This window comes from Argentina silus, assembly GCF_951799395.1.
Source record: "Argentina silus genome assembly, chromosome: 11".
Lineage (NCBI taxonomy): Eukaryota > Metazoa > Chordata > Actinopteri > Argentiniformes > Argentinidae > Argentina > Argentina silus.
In genome coordinates this window covers 5,934,121-5,954,120 of record NC_139665.1, presented here as the reverse complement: position 1 = coordinate 5,954,120, position 20,000 = coordinate 5,934,121, and the positions used below count along the sequence as shown (strand labels likewise).

Sequence of the window (20,000 nt, the reverse complement as noted above, 5' to 3'; positions counted from 1 at the left end):
GCAGAGGTCCAGTGTTGGCCCTGTAACAGTATCATGATTCATGGATCATTATCTGTATGCTGGTCAGGGAATCCCCGCTCGTTTGGGTTGTTTATCCCATTAGTGACGCACGTCCACTCCAGTCACAGGGAAATAACGATGCGCCACCAGAAAATACAGCAACAATGAGAACCTGATACCCTGTAGGTCTCCTGATGATGAATCATACAGTAGCTTACTGTATGAGTGCTTACACACAGTCACATTTATTCAGTAGTATTTATACCGTATTTATTCAGTAGTATTTATGCAGTAGTATTTATACAGTATTTATATAGTAGTATTTATACAGTATTTATCACCATTGAATGACCTGACCACCCGAACTTGAAACATTTGAATCAAATATGAATTCAAGTTGAGCCTGATGTTACATGGTGTAGTCAATAAAGAGTACTCTACTGTACTAGAGTAGTACTCTACTGTACTGGAGTAGTAATCTGTATTACTCTACTGTACTAGAGTCATAACAGCCATGGTGTAGTCAGTAAAGAGTACAGAACTGTACTAGAGTAGTACTCTACTGTACTAGAGTAGTACCCTACTGTACATTAGTCATAACAGCCATGTAGAAAGAAAAAACAATATGAAGTGCCTAGACACATTTTCAAGATAAAATGTTTATTTAATTGGAGAAAGGACAAAGGACAAACAACAAACATCTCCACCAGTCTGTGATATATGATGAACATGTAGGGGACAGCGGTGGCTGCCAGGTCCAGGATATAACGGTCACGCTGCCAAGGTCAGCACAACCACTGTCATGACTGAAAGGCTTTAAAGCAGGAAGGACAAGCTGAGGAAGAGAGAGAGAGAGAGAGAGAGAGAGAAAGAGGTTATGAAAGAGAGAGAAAGAAATCTACTGTTCATAACCATGTTCGAGAGTCATATCAGTTCAGTCCACACGTTGATGTGAACAGTTCTGCAGGATAGCTACAGACGTGCGCTGTATATCTCCTGTTTCCTCCAGTCTACACCCGCTGAGTGACATCTTCCTCTGCCGTGTACCGTACCTGAATTAGAACCTGAGTCAGAACCCTACGGACCTATGAAAGTTCCGGAATGAGCCTATCTGACGTTCATCCTCACCCTAGATAGGATGCTACCTACTGCAGTCAGTGCAGATAGGATAACCCCTTATTCCTCCTGTTCTGCTGGCTGGGTGTGTGTGAGTGGACCAGGGACAGATTGATGCACTGAGAGCAATGAACCAGGGGCACGATAAGGGGCCCTTCATTCAGCGAGGGGTGAGGGAGGTTCTCATAGGGGGCTTCCGAGACAGCTGTGCGGGGTGAGCGGTGCAGGATGCAGGCAGGCTGTGATTGGAGCACCCGAGGATGGCCTCACACACAGGTGAGAGCGCTGCCTCAGGGAGGGTTACACAATCATGGCGACAAACAAGGACGTTTTCTCGATATGAGGCGTAGTCAGTAAAAAAGTGACTGAAACTCAGAAATTCTGAATGCGTTGCTGAATGTGAATCGAGAAGCAAATCATTGTGTTGATGAGTCATAGTCATTCATCCAGAGCAGCCATGCCCGTGCTTTGTCCCAGCTGCATGAGAGAGTCCAGAGTGGGCATTCAGTGTTACGTGGTTTGGCAGTCATTCAAGGGCCAGCGGTCTGTGGTTTTGTAGTAACACCCAAAACCTGCGCTTCTGTGGACAAAATGGTTTTAAACTACATGTTTTTTAGTATGTTTAGGCTTATCTGAAGTCAAATGTTTCCTGTGCATTTATCAAATGGATTCTTTTTTTCTTCTATGTTGACAGGTTTTGTTGTTGTGCACAGCTGGCTCAGAAATTAGTATTGTTCTCTGTTGGTGTTGCAATGTTGTTCTGTTTTACATTCAAGCAACCTTTGTGCATAATCTTTACATAATTGAACATGAACCAGCTTGCCTGCTGGGGGGTGGTTGAGAAACATTTGAAACTGTGCCAAAGTGAACTTTGATGACAACTTGGGGGATGAAGAGAGAGAAAACACACACAACAATGAAGAAGTCATCATGTTATGCAGTGCTATTTCCTGTTCCCCAAAGCCTGAAATACTGTACACTCCAAATACAGCTTCCTCTATATAGATGCCAAGGCACACACAGCGGAATGGGGACTCTTTATTCACTTTGGGTCTTGTTTCCTGTCCCTCTCGCCACCCCCGTGGCAATCAACAGGAACAAGCCAGTGGTGTCCTCACAGTGTCTCACATGGTGGGTGCCAGGCTTGGTAGATTAGCAGGGTGTTTAGGGAGCAGACACAGGGGAAGAGGCACCCAGAGGGAAAGCAAACCAGGCAAACCAGATCTGGGTTCAAAAAGTATTTAAAATCTTTTAAAAATGTGTGTGTGTGTGTGTGTGTGTGTGTGTGTGTGTGTGTGTGTGTGTGTGTGTGTGTGTGTGTGTGTGTGTGTGTGTGTGTGTGTGTGTGTGTGTGTGTGTGTGTGTGTGTGTGTGTGTGTGTGTGTGTGTAAGGATTGTTTGGAGGTGGTTGTAAATCCCACCTGGTGACTCTTCTTTATCATTGCTTCTCCAAAATCCTAAGTACACCCTCAATGGAGACTAATATTTGTATAACATTTGTATAATCAGCCGTTCTTGGTATGGCCTCCTTGACCTTTGTTTCAGAGCTCAGCGCTGACTGGAATGTTAAGATGGCGTTGTAGGTCAGACAGGCCGTAAGGGCACTCTCGCGCCCCATCCTTTGTTTATACACCAGCGGCTGAGCTTTTCCCAACTGTTTACCATACTTCCAGCCTCCAAGGGGCAAACAGACTTCTTCATGTTTAGACTAAGACCGAGTGTCAGAAAGCAGAGGAAAACAAGGGTGTTTGTCGATTGAAATGTCGATTGAAATGTATCCCGTCGTGACGCACTTGCACACAATTTCAATTGTCTTTCAAGAGTGAGTGATCTCCTCCTCTGTCAGCACATGCTGGGGACCATTGGTATTGTGAAACCAATAAGTGACGTATTCTGTGCAGAATGCACAAGGTTCACTTTAGTGAACCCACTGATAATGACAGAATAACTAAGAATAAATAATAGTGACCTGTCGATGGATTCATATAAGAGATTGCGAGTGGCGCATGAGGCTGGGAAACGGCATGACTGGACATTGCCATCTTCAATAACATTCTTATAACATTCTTATAGCGTTCTATGAGTTGTAATACACATCATCATCTCCCTTTTCCAGGAAGTAAATATAAGCATGTTATTAGGATATCTATGAGGCATGTATGCACACCATTATGATTTTTGGGACCATATCAACAGTGGATGGATGACAAATAGACTCAAAAATATATTTTTTTGTAAAGTAAAGCGCTATCAATATTGGCTGTTTTGCTTTCCTTGCCAGTCTTGTTGAAATTGGCTGATGAAAACATCATTGAAGATGTTGCCACTAGGGGTGCTCTTGAGCCAAAAGGGGTCCCCTTAAAAGTCAGAAATAATGTCCACGCCCAACATTTTGGAAAAGCATTTTGAGACAGCAACAAGTCCAGGGGGGTAATACTTACTGAAGGCACTGTAATTTAAGGTTAAATGTACTTATAGATAGAAGATTATACTCTCACTACACTGAACTACCCCCAGGCCCTTTGCAATTCTTATAATTCTTATAATTCCAACTTTATAATGTTTAGAAAACTCTAAATTAAGAACACAGAAGAAATAGTTTTGATAATGTTCATATTGTACAACTCAACACGGGTTTTAATGGTCAACAAAAGCGTATTGATCTTACTTGAAGATATTCCATAGAATTATCTCACTATATAATCTTCTCCCACTACCATTACACTTTTTGTCAGTTGAGCAACCATATGACGACTCAACTGAAATGTCCCTTTCTATTTTGCATTTAGAATTCCATAGTGTAGCTTTAAAAGTTGGAATGTGACAATTGCACACAATGCAGTGTGTACACACCACCATGAACCGTAAAGATTATAATTTTTATCGCAGAGTGTGACGTATTGGTTAGGATGTTCAAAGTGCAGTGAATTTGACTGTGCGGTTAGTGAAGTGAACGATGAGCTGATGATGAGGCGATAGTCTACGTCTACGTCGTTACTAGTTCGGCTGTAGCGTATGACGGCGACAGACGAGTCGTCTCCAAGCCAGCCCACTAACATAAAGACTTGAGACTTGGTTGGAAACCTCCGTAGTGCGGTGGTTGCTCTCACCTGAGACAGCGTTTTCACTGGTTTCAGATCAGACGGGCTCTAGAATTGTACTTCTTTTTTGGTGCATGTTTTGAGCAGAAACCAAAATGAATCACGTAAGTCAATGAATCTGTGAATTTGTCAATTAATTATTGATCATCCAGTGACTGATAGGCTACCTATAGGTACTGACAATTATGACATTGACAAGGCAGTTATTAGGTTATGTTTTGCAAATAGACTTGGGCTATGTGGAACAAAACGTAACCAGCCTATTTTGTAAACACTTTTTATAGCTTTTGTGTTTCTGTACCATCAAATATAATCATACAATTTTAGGGTCTTTCTTAAAATGGACATGATCTGAAATTAGTGTCAGGAGCCTAAATGTCATTGTTTTTTTATTGCACCATGGCAATCTGCAATTTATGTCATGTTAATCTGCTGAAAATGCATTCCTTAATCAATTGCAAATGCTTGAAATGAAGAGAGCAGCCAAGCTCAGGGTTGAGCCTGAGAGACTTTTCTGATCAGTTAATACATCATCTTTTTTCTGTGTGGTTTTTCCTGAAAAACCCATAACTTACTGCTCTAGCCTCTCTTGAGAATTGAGCTCCGAATGAGCTGACTGTGACATTTTTTCCTTCCTGCTGAAGAAAATAGCATAACTTTCACTTCTTTGTTGGGGGGGGGGGGCATGCCCCCTCCCTATGGTAGATCTGCTCCAAACCAGCTCTGTGCCTTTAGACATTGGTCTACTAGGAAACAGTTAACGATTGATGACCCAATATGGTTGAAATAAAGGACGTGTCATGGAAAAAAACACAAAAGTTGAGGAAGTCTTATGGCAGGGCGTATGGGCTGTGTGTCTGACCAGTGTGCTGGTGGGACCGTATATTGCCTTGCTGCTTGGCTACATCCCTTAATATGAGCCTGATGACTGATGCGCTGCAGGAGCTTATTTTTAAATATAACACTGAGATTTGGAGGTCGTTATTGAAAGGAAAATCTAGGACACCAAGGACACTTAAAGGACAAAATCACCTGCTGATTCAGTAACCTCTAGAATATACAATTATGAGGTGTCAGATCCATTAAAGCATTGAGCATGTATCTCTCATTGCCTTTGCAATGAACCTATCCCAACTATAGGTATATTCTCCATTGACAATACAACTAACCATTCTATTTATGCACACCCCCAGTCACCAGCCTCCTCACACCTAGGACAGAATCTAGCCTCAAGGAAAATTACAGAAAATTACAGAAGAGCATAGTTGGGACCCTTCCAACAGTATTGGGCCTCTCCACTGGCTTTAGTGAGTGGCCTAGGGCCAGGATGCAGCCGGAGTGGATCCCTGTCTATATCTGCCACATCTTGACAACAGACTCTACCATGCCCACACGTTCTCCTCTCCGACCTTCCCTCAGAGACAAGATGTCTGGAGAGTGGGGACTGTGGACCAAGTCAAGCCTTTTAATAAGTTCAGGTTAAAGCAACAACGCAATCATCTTCTGTGCTGTTGTTTTGTTTGTCTCAAGAACTACAAATAGCAGATGAATCCATAGACAGCTCCATGTTCAGGACATCAGATGGAAGAGGGTGTTACTGTTTGTGTTGATATTTGTAGTCAAAAAAGGGGGAGGGTAAGACCAGAGGACCTGTCCCTTTGTCCTCTACCTGCTGGACGAGACAGGAAGTGTTGTTAGTCTGGGAAAGTGGTCCCCTTATCTTACCCATTGATCTAACCCACTGTTTCATAATGGGCTTGATGAAGTTATAATTAGACCAGGAATTTCAATGTGGCTTCAGTAGCTGAGTGGATGGAGAGGTGTGTTCATGGACAGACAAACAGGCTGTTTGCGAGACCACTTATCAGCTACTTGTCTATACTGAGCCTATCCCTGAAATATTAACTGTTATCACAAACTGTCTGCAACACCACATCCTTGAATAACACCATTTGTCAACAGGCAGCTCTAGCATTGGGAATGTCAAAAAATTATAAAGCCATTGTCTGTGGGGCTCTGTGCTTTCCAGCTAAGCTCAAGGATATCATTTGCGTTGCGGAACTACTAGATAACTTTTTCATTTCCTTATGGTCATGCCGCTAGTTGGACTTGCTTCCTGTTTGCCTGTATGTGTTTTCTTTTTGCAAGTCATGACATTGAACCAAACACAGTCTTGTGGGATTCTAAATGTATTATGTGTCATACTAAAGGTGTAATAACACATTTATAAGCATGCTTATGTATAAAAAGGCCTATTTCATCCCTGTAACTCATATAGCCATTGCATGATGGTCATTGAATGTGCTTTTCCATGCTGCAGATTAAAATGAAGGGGCAAGTCTCAGCATAACATCCCTTTCCGTGAGCTGTCTTTAGTGTATCAGTTCTATCAGTTTCCTTTGCCCCATGATTGCATCCAAGGGAGCCAGCTACCTGGATACTGTCTGGACAAGGGCAGCTTTTAGACAAAATAACAAACCTTGCACTCTTGTGGAACACAGACACCTTGTAGATGAAGTAGATGGTTCTGACCAGAAAAAACAACAGTGATGAAAAGGAGAGAAAGAAATTCAAAGTTAACAAAATATATATATTTTTTTATTCCATTGGGAAAATGAACAATATTTTTGTTCATCCACAAGTAACAAAGTATCTTTATTTGTGGAAAACCGACAGCTGGTGACAGGGGAGAAAGAACCTTAATAAAGCCTCTGACTGTATCATAACATTCTCAGTGTGTTTCCCCCTGAGGAGACTGGCTCTCTGATTGCACAGGGGGAAACCTTCAATGCTCAGCCACCCATAAGGAAAAGCCATCCAGATGCATTGTCATTCAAAAACACTTAGGAAGCCACTAAACAATAGGTCCTCTTTAGGAATTTAAAACACGCTGATCATAATTTGTGTCTGGATATGCACAAATCAAGTTATCGTAAAAACATCATAGCCTATATCGGGTCATTTTGTATCTGATGTGGAATGTGTTTGCAGATGGGCGGTTACCTCTGAGAGCTTTCCACATTATCTATCATGATGTTCGAGTTTGTTCATTATTTACTCACCTTTTATTGATGTAGATCAGTTATTATATGTTATAATTACAGATCATTATTTATTGATGATGATCCAGATCAGTATAGGTACTGTAGACCGTTGTGACAGATGAGCTACAGTGTACACTGTACATCGATCACTTCAGGACTTTTCCCAATGTGCCTCTTTCAATTTCTCTCTGTCCGAGGTACCAAAATAACTGTATCTATCGTTCTCCCATAGTTTATGAACCGCGGGCACACACACACACACACACACACACACACACACACACACACACACACACACACACACACACACACACACACACACACAAGGTGGAAGTGATTCAGCGTTGTCCCTTCCAACTGTCACCAGCCGTAAATATCCCAGCATGCTCGCTTAGTATGACAGGAAGTCCATGCTGAGGGACAAACATGTTTTCTTGGAAAGGGTCAAGGGGCATCAAAGACTGTAATGCGTACCAGTAAACAAGTTGAATGGCAATCTGAAAGCTAATGTGTGATGTCCCAGAACCTGAACCCCCAGTCACTGCTAGACCATAATGACCAAGATGGTGCGTCCAGTCACAGCTACCTTTCACCATTGGAACCTGTCAGCCTGGTTCTGTTTAGAAGTGTTTCCTGTTAATGTTTTACCACGGAAAAACGATACGAATCAGTAACTGTCCATGTCAGCTGTGTCAGAAGATATCTTATCAGGCAATAAAGTGAACAAAGACAGGTGTGTGACATTATGCGATTCATTCCAGCCCAATTTTATGGGAGGAATTGGTTGGACAACAAATGATTGGGTCAATAAAGGTCATTAATCATTACACACATCTATAGAGTACAATACACACACCCAACATTGTTAAGTGAGATGCAGATTAATGAAAGAGTCACACAATCGATTAGTCCCTATGCTTCCCATTGAATAAAAGTTGAATTGATTTAAAGCAAAACGTTGATTCAATAAAAAGAAGCAATGGAAGTACTAGATTGCGAGACTATATATTTGATGCATCAGTAGTGTACCATGTTCTCTGTGGTTAGTAAGTATAATTGTGATGACAACCTTAACTGTAAAGTCTCTGTAACCTCTCTCTCTCTCTTTCTCTCTCTCCCCACTCCATCTGTGTTCCTCAGAGTTTAACCCCCGAGTGCAAGCATGCCCATCCTTAAGAACATTCCAGCGAGGCTGAAGGGAGGCAGGGTGAACGGGGATCTGGAGAACAAGCTTATCCTCCGCAAGATGAGCCTCAACCACAGCCCCTTCGGGGACTCGCCCAGCGACAACAAGGACTGGGCCCCGGGGAATGAGCGCTCACTCCTGGACGGTGGCACACCCGGCGACCGCAACCCCTTTGAGGATGAGGAGGATGAGAACGAGGCCAACGAGGTGAAGAGGGTGGGATCAGGGAAGGGCTCCTTCAAGGGCACATTGGACCGCATACGCGGCGTCTCCCCGCTGAAGACTCTGGGCAAGTTGGGCAAGGGGCTCCGCATGTCAGGCCGCAGCAAGGGCACCGCCACCCCATCCCCCCAGGGGTCCCTAGTGGGCACCCCCTCCCCCTCGGAGAGGAAGAAGAAAGGCCGGAGGAGCTCTGAGGGAAGCCTTCTCAGGTACGGCGGGAGTGGGCAGAGAGAGGTGGAGGGTAGTGGAGGAGAGGTGTTTAAGGGGTGGATTGGGGGGGTCTTATTGTCTATGGAAGTCATAAAGGTGTTCTTTACCTCATCAAACCCCTGATTAAATATGAGATTGTGAGAGATCGCATCGAATCTGATCAGTATGGCAACGATCAGTATGAAAGTTAGGTTAACCATTTGTCTCTTCCTATTGGGCATAACAATGCAATACAAGACTGATGCTGGACTGATGACTCAATGCTGGTGTTTGCACTGTCATGTGTTCAGCACAGCTAAGATCTCATCTTAGATTGCGAAAGAGCTTCAAGCTCCAAGTGCTTCAGTAGATCTGGCATCGCAAACCATCCCCCTAAGTGTTCCCTTGCCTTGTCAGCAGTCTATGAACAAGGACAGAGTTACATTTTTTATGTAGCCACTACTAAATTCTGCTAATAGTGCCATTTTCTCACCAAAAACGAGAAGTAGTGTTGTAATGTAGTGTTGATCCAAAATTAATTTCCTAAGTCATTTAGATCAAGTCTTTGAGTCTTTTCAGAGAATTTCGGATGATTTGGGCCATCTCCTTCTGCTTTCAGGTTAAGGAAACAAATAAATCACTTCATCATTTGGGTGAACTATCCCTTTAAAGCCCTCAATCCTTAAAACTCCCTCTGCTCTACAGATTTGCGGGCAAATGCAGGGAGAGTCTCCGGAAGGAGAGCCTGCCCAACGGAGAGCTGTGTTCAGAGAGTGAGGGCGACTCCTCCAGCCGCCGGGTATCCTTTATGAAGATGGTCGGTCTGGGCAAACTGAAGAGGGAGTCCATGGCGGACCACTCATCCCAGGGACCCGAGGAAGACACGGTGGAGGAGCTGGTGGAGGAGGTGAAGCCCAGGGAGCCCCTCTCAGGTAATGGACACAAACCCAACTGGACCGGCTTGGATATGTTCTTTTCACATTGTCCTTCCCGGCAAAGTTCCAGCAACTTTGGTTGTTGATGAGGCCAGCACAGCACAGGTTGGCTCGCCTCAATTTGAGTAGTGTGTAAAGGGTATCAGTGTGGCACGGAGTTACTCAGACAGTCCAGGGTTTCTCAGCCTCTTTGCGGTGGACAAGCTCTGGGATGTTGCTGACAGGTCTATCCGATGGATCGCTAGCCAACACAGATGTGTTGAGTGCTGATTATGATGTGCAAGGTTTTCCAAGGAGGGAGGAGGGGCAATTGAAGAACACACCTCAACCATAATGAGTGTCCCAGGTCCTAGAACCGTGACCTTTACGTCTCTCCCCTATCCCAGTCATTCCTGTCATAATCCCTGCAGTACAGTATGCTACTATTTACACAACAGAGATGATGTTATCAATGTTCCAGTGTCTGGGCTATTTTTGGCTCCTCGGTGGACAATGGAAGAAAGATGTTGGTGGGATAGAGAGGAGGGGACTGGGTCCAACTAGGCCACGAAGACCATGCCGTCATTCCCACAACAGGGTTCCCCACAGTCATGTCTGGTATTACAGAATACCAGTGTGCTTGCCTGTACTTTCAAGCACCTGGACCAAAATGGCAGGTGTCCAAACATTGTTTACCAAGCTTTGATGATTGGCAAACAACCACTGCACAGTATGTAACCATTGAAAAATAATTTAAGTGCTGGTATTTTACTATCAGCAATGTCAGCAGACCCAGGTGAGTTTCCATCACTCTACCCAGCCTGCCTCTCTGGGGACTAGAGTTAAGGCCAATGCTGGTAGAAACAGCCGCTGGCCACTAGCCTTGTTTACCAAATACACAGTGCCCTGGACCATGCAAACAGAAAACAGGCGCATTATGAAGTGCTGAGAAATCTGAATCAGACAAGTTTACTCTTTGTGTAGATGTCCTTTTAGTAAGCGATGATTCCTCAGGATTTAAAATACCATTGGATCACGCTCAAATGTCACTGGCATACTGTTTATGTGCTGTTGAGTTAATGCTTCGATTGTTATAGCCCCAGCACAAGTCACGCATTCTGACTCTTTATATAAGCATAGATCCTGCTTCTCTATACGGGCGCCATTTTGACCTGCACTACAAGGGTCTGTTGCGTCAGGCAAGACAGAATCTGGGACATATGGGTTGTCAAAGCATGATAGCATTACACCTCTATGTCACCATACATGAGTGAAGTATGGAGTGCGATGAAATAGAGATCTAGTGTGGGGAATGGGATTAATGCCCCAAATGTGTGGTTTCAGCCATGTGTGTTATTTCTGGTGGTGAACTCTTCATCTGACCCACACAACTTAGCTGCGTTTTATTTGTTTATTTCTCTCTGTTTGTTCGGGAGGGGGGGTTAAACACCCTCTGGCATTCTTTGTTCTCTCAGCTGTCAGCACAAGCTTTGGTGCCGTGGTACGCACGCACACACACACACACTCACGCACATACACACACACATACACGCACACGCACACGCACACGTGCACACACACACACACACACACACACACACACACATTACACATTGTTTATGTGTACACATATTGTGTATTAGCAAAAACTGTTGTAACATGGAAACGTTTTGTTTAGGCTTTGTTTCTGCACTGGTACTAAAGCCTAAGAGATAAAAGAGCAGACAGTGTGTGTGTTTGTGGCTATCAGGATTGTGCCATTCATTACATAAAGAAAACAAAGTGTTCCCGTTAAGTAGGGCTGCATTGCTGTGCTCAAGTGTCAGGAAATACCACGCTAATAGAATGTGAGTGACTTCTCCAACTGTTTGCAAACTACTTCAGCGAAGAACTCTCTGGGTCCCTTGAACAAATTGTATTTGGCAACAAATTAGTTGCAGTATTCTGAAACTAAATGTTTCAAACTACAAAGGTGAATAGAATAGAGGCCAGACCTGGCTCAAAATGTCTTAAACATGTGCTTCATTTAGCTTTGAGTCAGCTTGTCAGCTTTAGCTTGGAGTCATACCAATGGTTCCATTGCGTCAGGCAAACTAGTATTTCAAGTAAGTAAGTATTTCAAATATGTTTATTCTACCCAGGTCTGATATAGACATGAGAGGTTAAAATAAAGGAAACACAGGTTCACTCAAATTTCCCCTCTGCGCCTTGAGAGTACAGTAAAACAGTATAATATTGTCAAAGGGTACAAAGCTTCCCAGCGACCTCACCACTGGAATTTCCCTTCTGTCTTCTACCCCATGAGGGTGGCAACCTTGCCCCAGGTATTCAACTCTTGAGGTCAGATTACAACATATGACCCAGCCCTCAGGCCCCTTGTCCTAACCAGGCTTCTGTAGGGCCACCTATGACACAGTCCCTCTCTAGTGACCTTGCTACAGACCCAGCCTGTCTGTGTGTGTCATATCCTTTGATCTGTAGGGTGGACCCTCATTTGGTTTATAGCTAATTGCGGCACAGACGGCATTTGAGCACCTTGATAAGGAGGCTGTGGGCCTTAGTGAATGATTTCCAGGGCCAGCCATTTTACAACACTAAGGTCCCTGGTCCATAAAGCCATAACTGCCACTGGCTGAGGTCTGTAGAAACAGTATCCATGTTGGGTATCCTAGCAACAAATGAGTGTTTTTAGCGGTGATCATGTACACATTGCTTCCTAGTGCCTATTTTCCAAATATGACCTTGAAACACTTGCTGGTCTGCTGTCTCATGTGTATGATCCAGACATGGCTCAAATCATAGAATAATCCTTTCAAATGCTTTGAGCATTTAATTGAGTCTGCCTGGAGTGCCAGAGGGGCGGGATTAGCACTTATGGGACTATTCCATTGGTTCAGTTGCACCAGGCAAACACAATCAAGCACAGATAAGTATGTCAAACATATGATCATGTGCGTTTGCCCTTGCTCTAAAAGTGAGGTGTTTAAAGTGTAATGTGTCTTCATACGTGTTTAACCTGTAAAGTGACTTAATTGTGGCAGCAGATTGAAATAGAACGAGCAATCAGTGAGTTAAATTCATGTATCGTCACATAAGGAGCAGAGTCTCTTTTTCTGCCACAGTTGAAACAGAAGGAGAGCACATTTCATATGTTTTCCATTTCATATGTTTCACATTTCATATGTCAGATGACTGTCTAAAGCAATGAGGAGAGAGAGGAGGCTGACTGATCATTGGCATTGCTTATTCTTGGGATGAGTGAATGTGATCAGTCCCAGGCTTTCTTGGGCGTCGCCCTCTGCTGAAGGGAGTGGCCTGGGAGGAGGCCACTGCTGCTGTCACTTATAGATGGAGGCCACCATGTCATGTCAATACTCTCCAGAGGGACCTGGATGGAGCCCTGCCCCAGGACCCAAGGCCTTCTCAGGACAGATAAAACGCCTCTGCTTTATTGTGGCTGAAGTTTGGGGATGGGGGGGGGACGGGGGTTTGAACCAGCTGTGTCTGCAAGGGAGGTTGAAGTGTGTGTGTGTGTGTGTGTGTGTGCGTGTGCGTGCGTGCGTGCGTGCGTGCGTGCGTGCGTGCGTGCGTGCGTGCGTGCATCTTTTTGTTGGATTTTACTTCTGGAGGTTCTTAATTGATTTAATCTGCCCCAGACACGCTGATGATGAGATATGAAGCCAACCTGCCAAGACAAGACAGGAGAGGAACATGTAATCTGCTTTTTGCGTATACTGGTTTGACAAATGAGGGCCACTATACTTCCAACCAGAGCCCTGACAGTGTAGAGGTGATGGCTGGGGTTTTGGTGGGGGGGGGGGGGGGGTGAAGCTTAGACACAGGTAAGGGCAGCATGATAAGCTAGCTGCTGTGAGTTCATTGGACAGAGAATCTTTTTTTTTTTCATGGTCAGAGAAGGAAGGCTCATATTTCTCTTCATGCTTAGCACCCTCAGACAATATCCTCCTGTGTGAAGCTCGGAGCAGCATGACTGTAGAGGGTCTTGGTGGCAGTCTTGCAGGTGCATTCTGACCCGGCATAATTTGAGTAGAGAACAAAAATCAACTTATCTTGCTTAGTCAGTGGCTTTTGCTCAAGTACAGGTTTTCTTTCAATCCTTTTTGGAATGGAAAAGCATGATTTTTTTGGGTGTCCTTCCTTCAATTCCTGAAGGTAAAGTTACATAATTCAATTCAGATCCCATAGGCGGCCCCTAGCAGCATAAGCATTTTTGTGGTTTGTGCTGGGGAAGGGTGTAGCCACATGTCTTTACGTTATCGGAGTGTGTTCCTTATGGCAGGCTAACAGGGTTCTAAGTGGAACAAAAGACCAGTGTTCCCCCTGCTTCTGTCTAGCTTCGCTAAGCACCTGTGGAACTACCCATTCCAGGCTGAGGTCAATCATCTGTGCTTTTAATTCAATCTTGGATATATGCAGTCAAAACTGTGCTGAGGGGGATACATTACCATCTGGTTGAAAGCGTGAGCAGAGCCGTTGACCTCTGACCTCAAGGCTTTGGGGCTAACCGAGGCACGGTATCCTAATTGTCCCAGCGGGGGTCTGATGTGGTCACACCCTGATGGATATAGTAGCACCAGGAGGATTAACACCACTATGCCCATTGTGCTAGGCTAGTTTTATTAGCATTTGTATTTGGAACGCCCTTCAGACGTGTTACCTTGTTATGACCTTGTTAAACGTCTCGTTACTATGACATATCTACGCGTCACCGCCTCCCTTCTGTGACGCATGACCCCTTGGGTGGAGGAGGGGACCGTCGTGTGGAGGTAGTGTCCCTGTCTGTCACAAGGGAAGAACATTCATTTTTCCACCTCCCACTCTTTTGAAAGGAGACGTGTCTGACTGACTGCATTGTGCTTTATATGTAGATGTCCGCAAAGTTGGCACAGGGACTCAGTGGCCATGGTGGTGTGTTGGGGAGGTGTGTTGGGGTGGGGGGGTTGGGGGGGGGTGTGGGGGGGGGGATTTAGTAGGGGGGGTTGAGGAGGGGGGATGGGGAGGGGGGTTGGCACAGGGCCTCTGGCCATGACTGTGTGTTGGGGGGGGGTGGATTTAGTAGGGGGGGTTGGGGGGGGGCTTGGGGAGGTGGGGGTTGGGGGAGGGGGGGTTGGGGCGGTGCTGTGGCCACAGGGCAGGCGCTCCGTTTCTTCCTCGAGGGGGACAGAGACGGAAGAGGGAGGCGGCAGCTGAGCGCCCCCGCATCCTCTCTGTCCCTTACGAAAGAAAAAAAATTAACTGAGTTCCTTTATGGGAAAAAACAAAATGGGCAACTCAGCGACCAGCCCTGGAAGGACCCCTGGGACCCCCGCGGAGCTCTGGACAGAGATGGGGGCTGCTGTTATCACAGCTGATTTGTGGTGTGCCTTTGCTCGCGGTGGTGCGATCTGCTCCACGGGCCTATAAGAGAATCCCCAAAGTGGTGTCACCCGCCCGCCCGCCTACCCTCCTTCCTGGGGTCGTTGTGTTCAGTCACAAACGCCACTGGAGGAGGAGGAAATTACATCATTTCCTGCCTGGCTGCGTTGCCTGAGAGAACAGTATGTAATTGCAACCCTACTGCTCTTGGAGGAGCCAATAGGCGGATGACTTATAGGCAGAGAGGTTGGGACTGTTATTGAGTTTGACACCTGATGCTGAGATTCAAGATACAAGATTGTCTTTTATTGTCACACAACCAAGGTTGGTGAAATGTGTTTCGGTACGATGGGCCGCTGGGGACGGTGGGGAGTTCTATATTCACTGACATATACAGCAATGAAGGCAACATGATGCATAGTGACACACAGCAGCCCCATTCACTAGCAAACAGTCAACACAAGTGATAGCTGTGTTCTGCTTTGCGTCTTACAGCCTCCTGCCAGTCCTGCTCTAATGCTTCAGTCATCATACTGGGCTGCAGGGACAGGGATCTCCAAACACTGAGAGAAAAAACACAGTATTTCAATGACCTTTTTCAGATCCAGTGCATTTTACACGTACATTCCACATTCCAATATGTTGACATATTATGCACAATCAATGTTGGCCTATATGTAACAGGGTTGACCCTTGTCTGCCTGGCTAGATTTGAACCCATATAACACAACACAGCATACTTTTAAAGTTAGCATACAAACCGTTACCATGGCATTGTTTGCGAGAGGTTGAAACTAAACTGTGCGATGCTAATTCAGTCATCCGCTAATTATAGCTCTTTAGGTCTGATTGATTTCTTTATAAAAAGTTATTTTATCTACATTTTGACTTTAGGTGTTGGGAGTGTTCTTGTTAAGTGATCTTTGGATCGGTGAGTTAATGTACAACTGAGACTTTGAGACCATTCCCCATTTATCCTGATGGGCTTTTAGAAATTGAACTTCAGCTTTTGTTACCTTCCGCCACGCTCAAGAATGTGTATAGGATTGCCTGCCAACTCCCATAACCTAGAAGTTAATCAACAAGTGTACTTTGCCATTAGGTGAATGCTCAGTCAACTTTACTCTGACGGCCATAACAGCATACATGTCTATGGGACCAAGGCATAGAGTGGAATTGAATGCCAGCTAAAAAGTAGAATCAAAACATTTTACTGTACAAGCCAAATCTAATATGGGCATAAAGTATGCATTCGTATGAAAGAGTGATTTTGTTTTAACATAGCATTGTCAAACAGTGGATAGTTTGGTCACAAATGATGATGAACTTTGCTGATTAAATCGTCTGTGATTTGCACAGCATCTTCAGTTACAAAAGCTAGTTACATTTAACTTTTAGTGAGTAGGATGATGTGAAAAAGATCCTGATGTAAGCCGATTACATTCAGACATAAGAAATACCACTAACTTCCCTGAGAACTGAATGTTAAAGGGTTGGCAGACACTACAGTAAGTACAGTCTGGTCCTCTGGTGGGTTTCTGACGGATATCTAGCTTCGCCTAGAGGCTTAGAGGTGATGTCAGAGTGGAGTGTCTGGTGATTTCAATGGGAACTGGTCAACTGGTTTTATGACTGATTTAAACCCTTTCTCTCTCTCTCTCTCTCTCTCTCTGACGGCATCAGAGTGAGCCGTGAGATCACCTCAGTGGGCGAGGCCGGGTTCTAGCATCTGTATTATGCACTTAAGGGAAGTCTCTCTGGAGCCAGGATACTGTATAGTTTCACTGGAAAGCCCATTTCACCAATCTGATGTAATATAGTACTGTATGTGATGTGACTGTACAGGAACAGCTCTCTCCTAACTATCCCTGAGTGTATGAAAGAGGCCCCAATGTGGTGGAATCGCATCAAAGGCACACATGATTGGTCATTCTGTGGCAATCCATGACGATGTATGAGTTGCTTCTCTATAATTGAATCTATGATGAATTATAATTGGTGCTGAAAAGTGGAGGGGCACATTTTTTTAGGGGTTATTCCTTCATCTAGAGTACAATTTGAAGTGCGATTGTATGAGAGCTTGTTCGGAATCACACGAAGACACAATTCAAACAGTCAAATATTTCATTCAAAAGAAACAACTGGTCCTTCAAGCCTCTCTGGCGGATCTGCTGATCAGTTCTTAGTTGCTGGTCCGGAACGTGCTGCCAGGGCGTGAGACTGCACCCCTCTATGGCTCCCTGGTAACTCTTCCTCAGAGAGCCGCTACAGTATGTTGACCACGTAGAGGCCACCAATCTGATGGAATGGTGTCAATAAAAGGACGCTTGGACACTTAATTAGTCATTCTGTGGGAATCTATGATAATTTATGTCTGGCTTTATGTCTTGCTCTTTGACGGGGTCTTTGAAGTGTGCAACAGAAGAAGAGATGAAACTCCTCCACCTCCAGAGGCTTGGCTCACCCCGGAGACAGCCAGCCAAAGAGAACAACACACATCTGCTTCTCAGGCACGGAGCACAGGGCTCTCTCTGAGAACTAATAGGGATCCATGTGAGAACCTGTGACGGAAGTGCACTGTGGCTCAGCCTTTACCTGGATGGGGAAACACACTAATTGACACGTCGCAAACACAGAACAGCAAATGGTCATTTGAGTATTTTAGGGATTTACAGAACATATTATCTCATGTAATGGAACAGCATAGGGTATCATATGAGAATGTTTAAGGGGTTCACTCAATGTGTCAATTTTCTTTACGAAATAAACTATACTTGTATGCATTTTGTCTTATATAGAGTTGTGTTTACCAGTAAACTGGACATTATGCCACAAGAATATAATATCAACATAAAAGCCTTTATAATTATGCTGTTTTGTGTCACTATGTCTCCTCAGTGCTGGAGATCCATCAGCTGGTGACTAAGAGAGACCTGTTCCTGGCCGACACACACATCCTGGAGCTGGAGCAGGAGTGCAACGAGGCCATCGCCACTGCCGCCTTGACCTCCTCTCCAGCAGGTGGCGCTGTGCTGGATGACCTCACCAGCCCCGGGAGCAAAGACGGCGGGCGGCGCAAGGCCAAGGATGTGGAGCTCCTTTACGAGGCCCTCCAGAAGGAGCTGTGGGATGTGGTGAGAGAGTCCCTCCGCTCCCCCACGGCTGGGCCCAACCTGGGCCTTGTGATCCAGGTGCTGCAACAGGAGGAGCAGGCGGACCGGGACTGGGCCCAGGGCGAGGCCACCCTCCCAGGGGGACCACGGCCCCGGCAGCTGAAGCGGCGATGGAAGGAGGCGGTGGCTGAGGCGGCGTCTGGGAGCCTGCCCCAGGGGACGGAGGCCCGGGATGGGGAGCTGGCGGCCTACCTGGACACGGTGCGGACGCGGGTGGTGGAGGACCTGGGGGCCGTGAAGAGGAATGTGGTGCCGGTGTACCCGGAGGAGTACGAGGCGTTCCAGGTATACGCCCAGAGCTACCACCAGGCAGTGGCCCGCAGGCTGCAGGACATCACGGACGGCCAGCTGCAGATCACAGACATCTACTCTCTCCTGGACTGGCTGTATAACATCTACAACAGGTGGGACACAGGGGGTGGATCTCAATATTCGAAGTGGCTTCCTTTCTTTGTGTCCTCTCCCTCCTTTGCACTGATCTAAATAGACAGGGAAGGTCAAAGCAACATTGTGGATGGACATTAGGCTTCTTCCCTTTGTCCAGGTCTCCCATATCAGGGCAGATGAAGGAATAGAGGCAGGCAGAGTGAGATGCAGCTAGGGACAGGGTCACTCAAGTTCTCTACTAGAGGTCACTTACTACTCTTTATCATTAATGCTTAATACTTAAAAATAACAATAATAATAATAATAATTTACTGTATCAAAGGATTTTAATGATTATGCATATTTCCTCTATTGCCCATCATCCTGTTAACTAATGCAACACGCAGTATAGGTTTATGATACATGATATGATGCTAAATTAACAGAATTTAGGAAGCAAATATCAGTATTTAAATTTCAAGGGATGATGCATTGGCTAGATGGCTCCATTAGGGCCTGGAGTTTTTCTTGGCCAGGTCTCGTGTTTGTAATGTGAAGATATTGTGTGAATATACGCAACTGACTCTGTGTTGTGATCCTGCTGTAGGGACGTCCTTGGGACAGTCAGCATGACCACACCTTTCAACCGCTCCCAGCTCGGCCCTCTGCTGCCATCGGAGACTGTGGACAAACTGGAACTGGACTGCCTCAACTCTGTCAGGGTAGGATACCACCCTCCACCCCTCAACCTCCCCTCCCACCCTCCACTCCCCTCAACCCCCCACCCCCCCTCCAACTCTGTCAGGGTAGGGTACCACCCTTCACCCACCTCAACCCCCACCCCCACCCTCCACTCCCCTCAACCCCCCACCCCCCCTCCAACTCTATCAGGGTAGGGTACCACCCTTCACCCACCTCAACCCCCACCCCCACCCCCACCCCCACCACCACCCTCCACTCCCCTCAACCCCCCCCTCCAACTCTGTCAGGGTAGGGTACCACCCTCCACCCCTCAACCCCCACCCCCACTCCCCCCTCTCCACTCCCCTCAACCCTCCCCTCCAACTCTGTCAGGGTAGGGTACCACCCTCCACCCCTCAACCCCCACCCCCACTCCCCCCTCTCCACTCACCTCACCCCCCCTCCAACTCTGTCAGGTTAGGGTACCACCCTTCTCCCCCCTCAACCGCCCACCCCCCCACCCCCAACCCCCCACCTCCACCTCCACCGGTCTCCCTGCTGGCCTGAGGAAAGGGTGCACCAGTGGCTCTTCCTGTCCACCCTAAAGGGAGTCCAACCAGCGGGCCCAATCA

At 45.9% G+C, this 20,000-nt stretch overlaps 1 protein-coding gene across 1 annotated transcript in view; it reads left to right on the top strand.

Annotated features, from left to right (window-relative positions):
- The first annotated feature begins 4,173 nt into the window (after positions 1–4,173).
- The window catches only part of exoc3l2b (exocyst complex component 3-like 2b), a 26,451-nt gene continuing 10,624 nt past the window's right edge, over positions 4,174–20,000 (top strand). Inside the window, exons 1-5 of the mRNA XM_083680882.1 lie at positions 4,174–4,321; positions 8,402–8,878; positions 9,564–9,790; positions 18,047–18,725; positions 19,295–19,409. Of these exons, the coding sequence (XP_083537008.1) occupies positions 8,424–8,878; positions 9,564–9,790; positions 18,047–18,725; positions 19,295–19,409 (1,476 nt within the window). The 5' untranslated portion in view covers positions 4,174–4,321; positions 8,402–8,423. The remainder of the gene's footprint in view (positions 4,322–8,401; positions 8,879–9,563; positions 9,791–18,046; positions 18,726–19,294; positions 19,410–20,000) is intronic.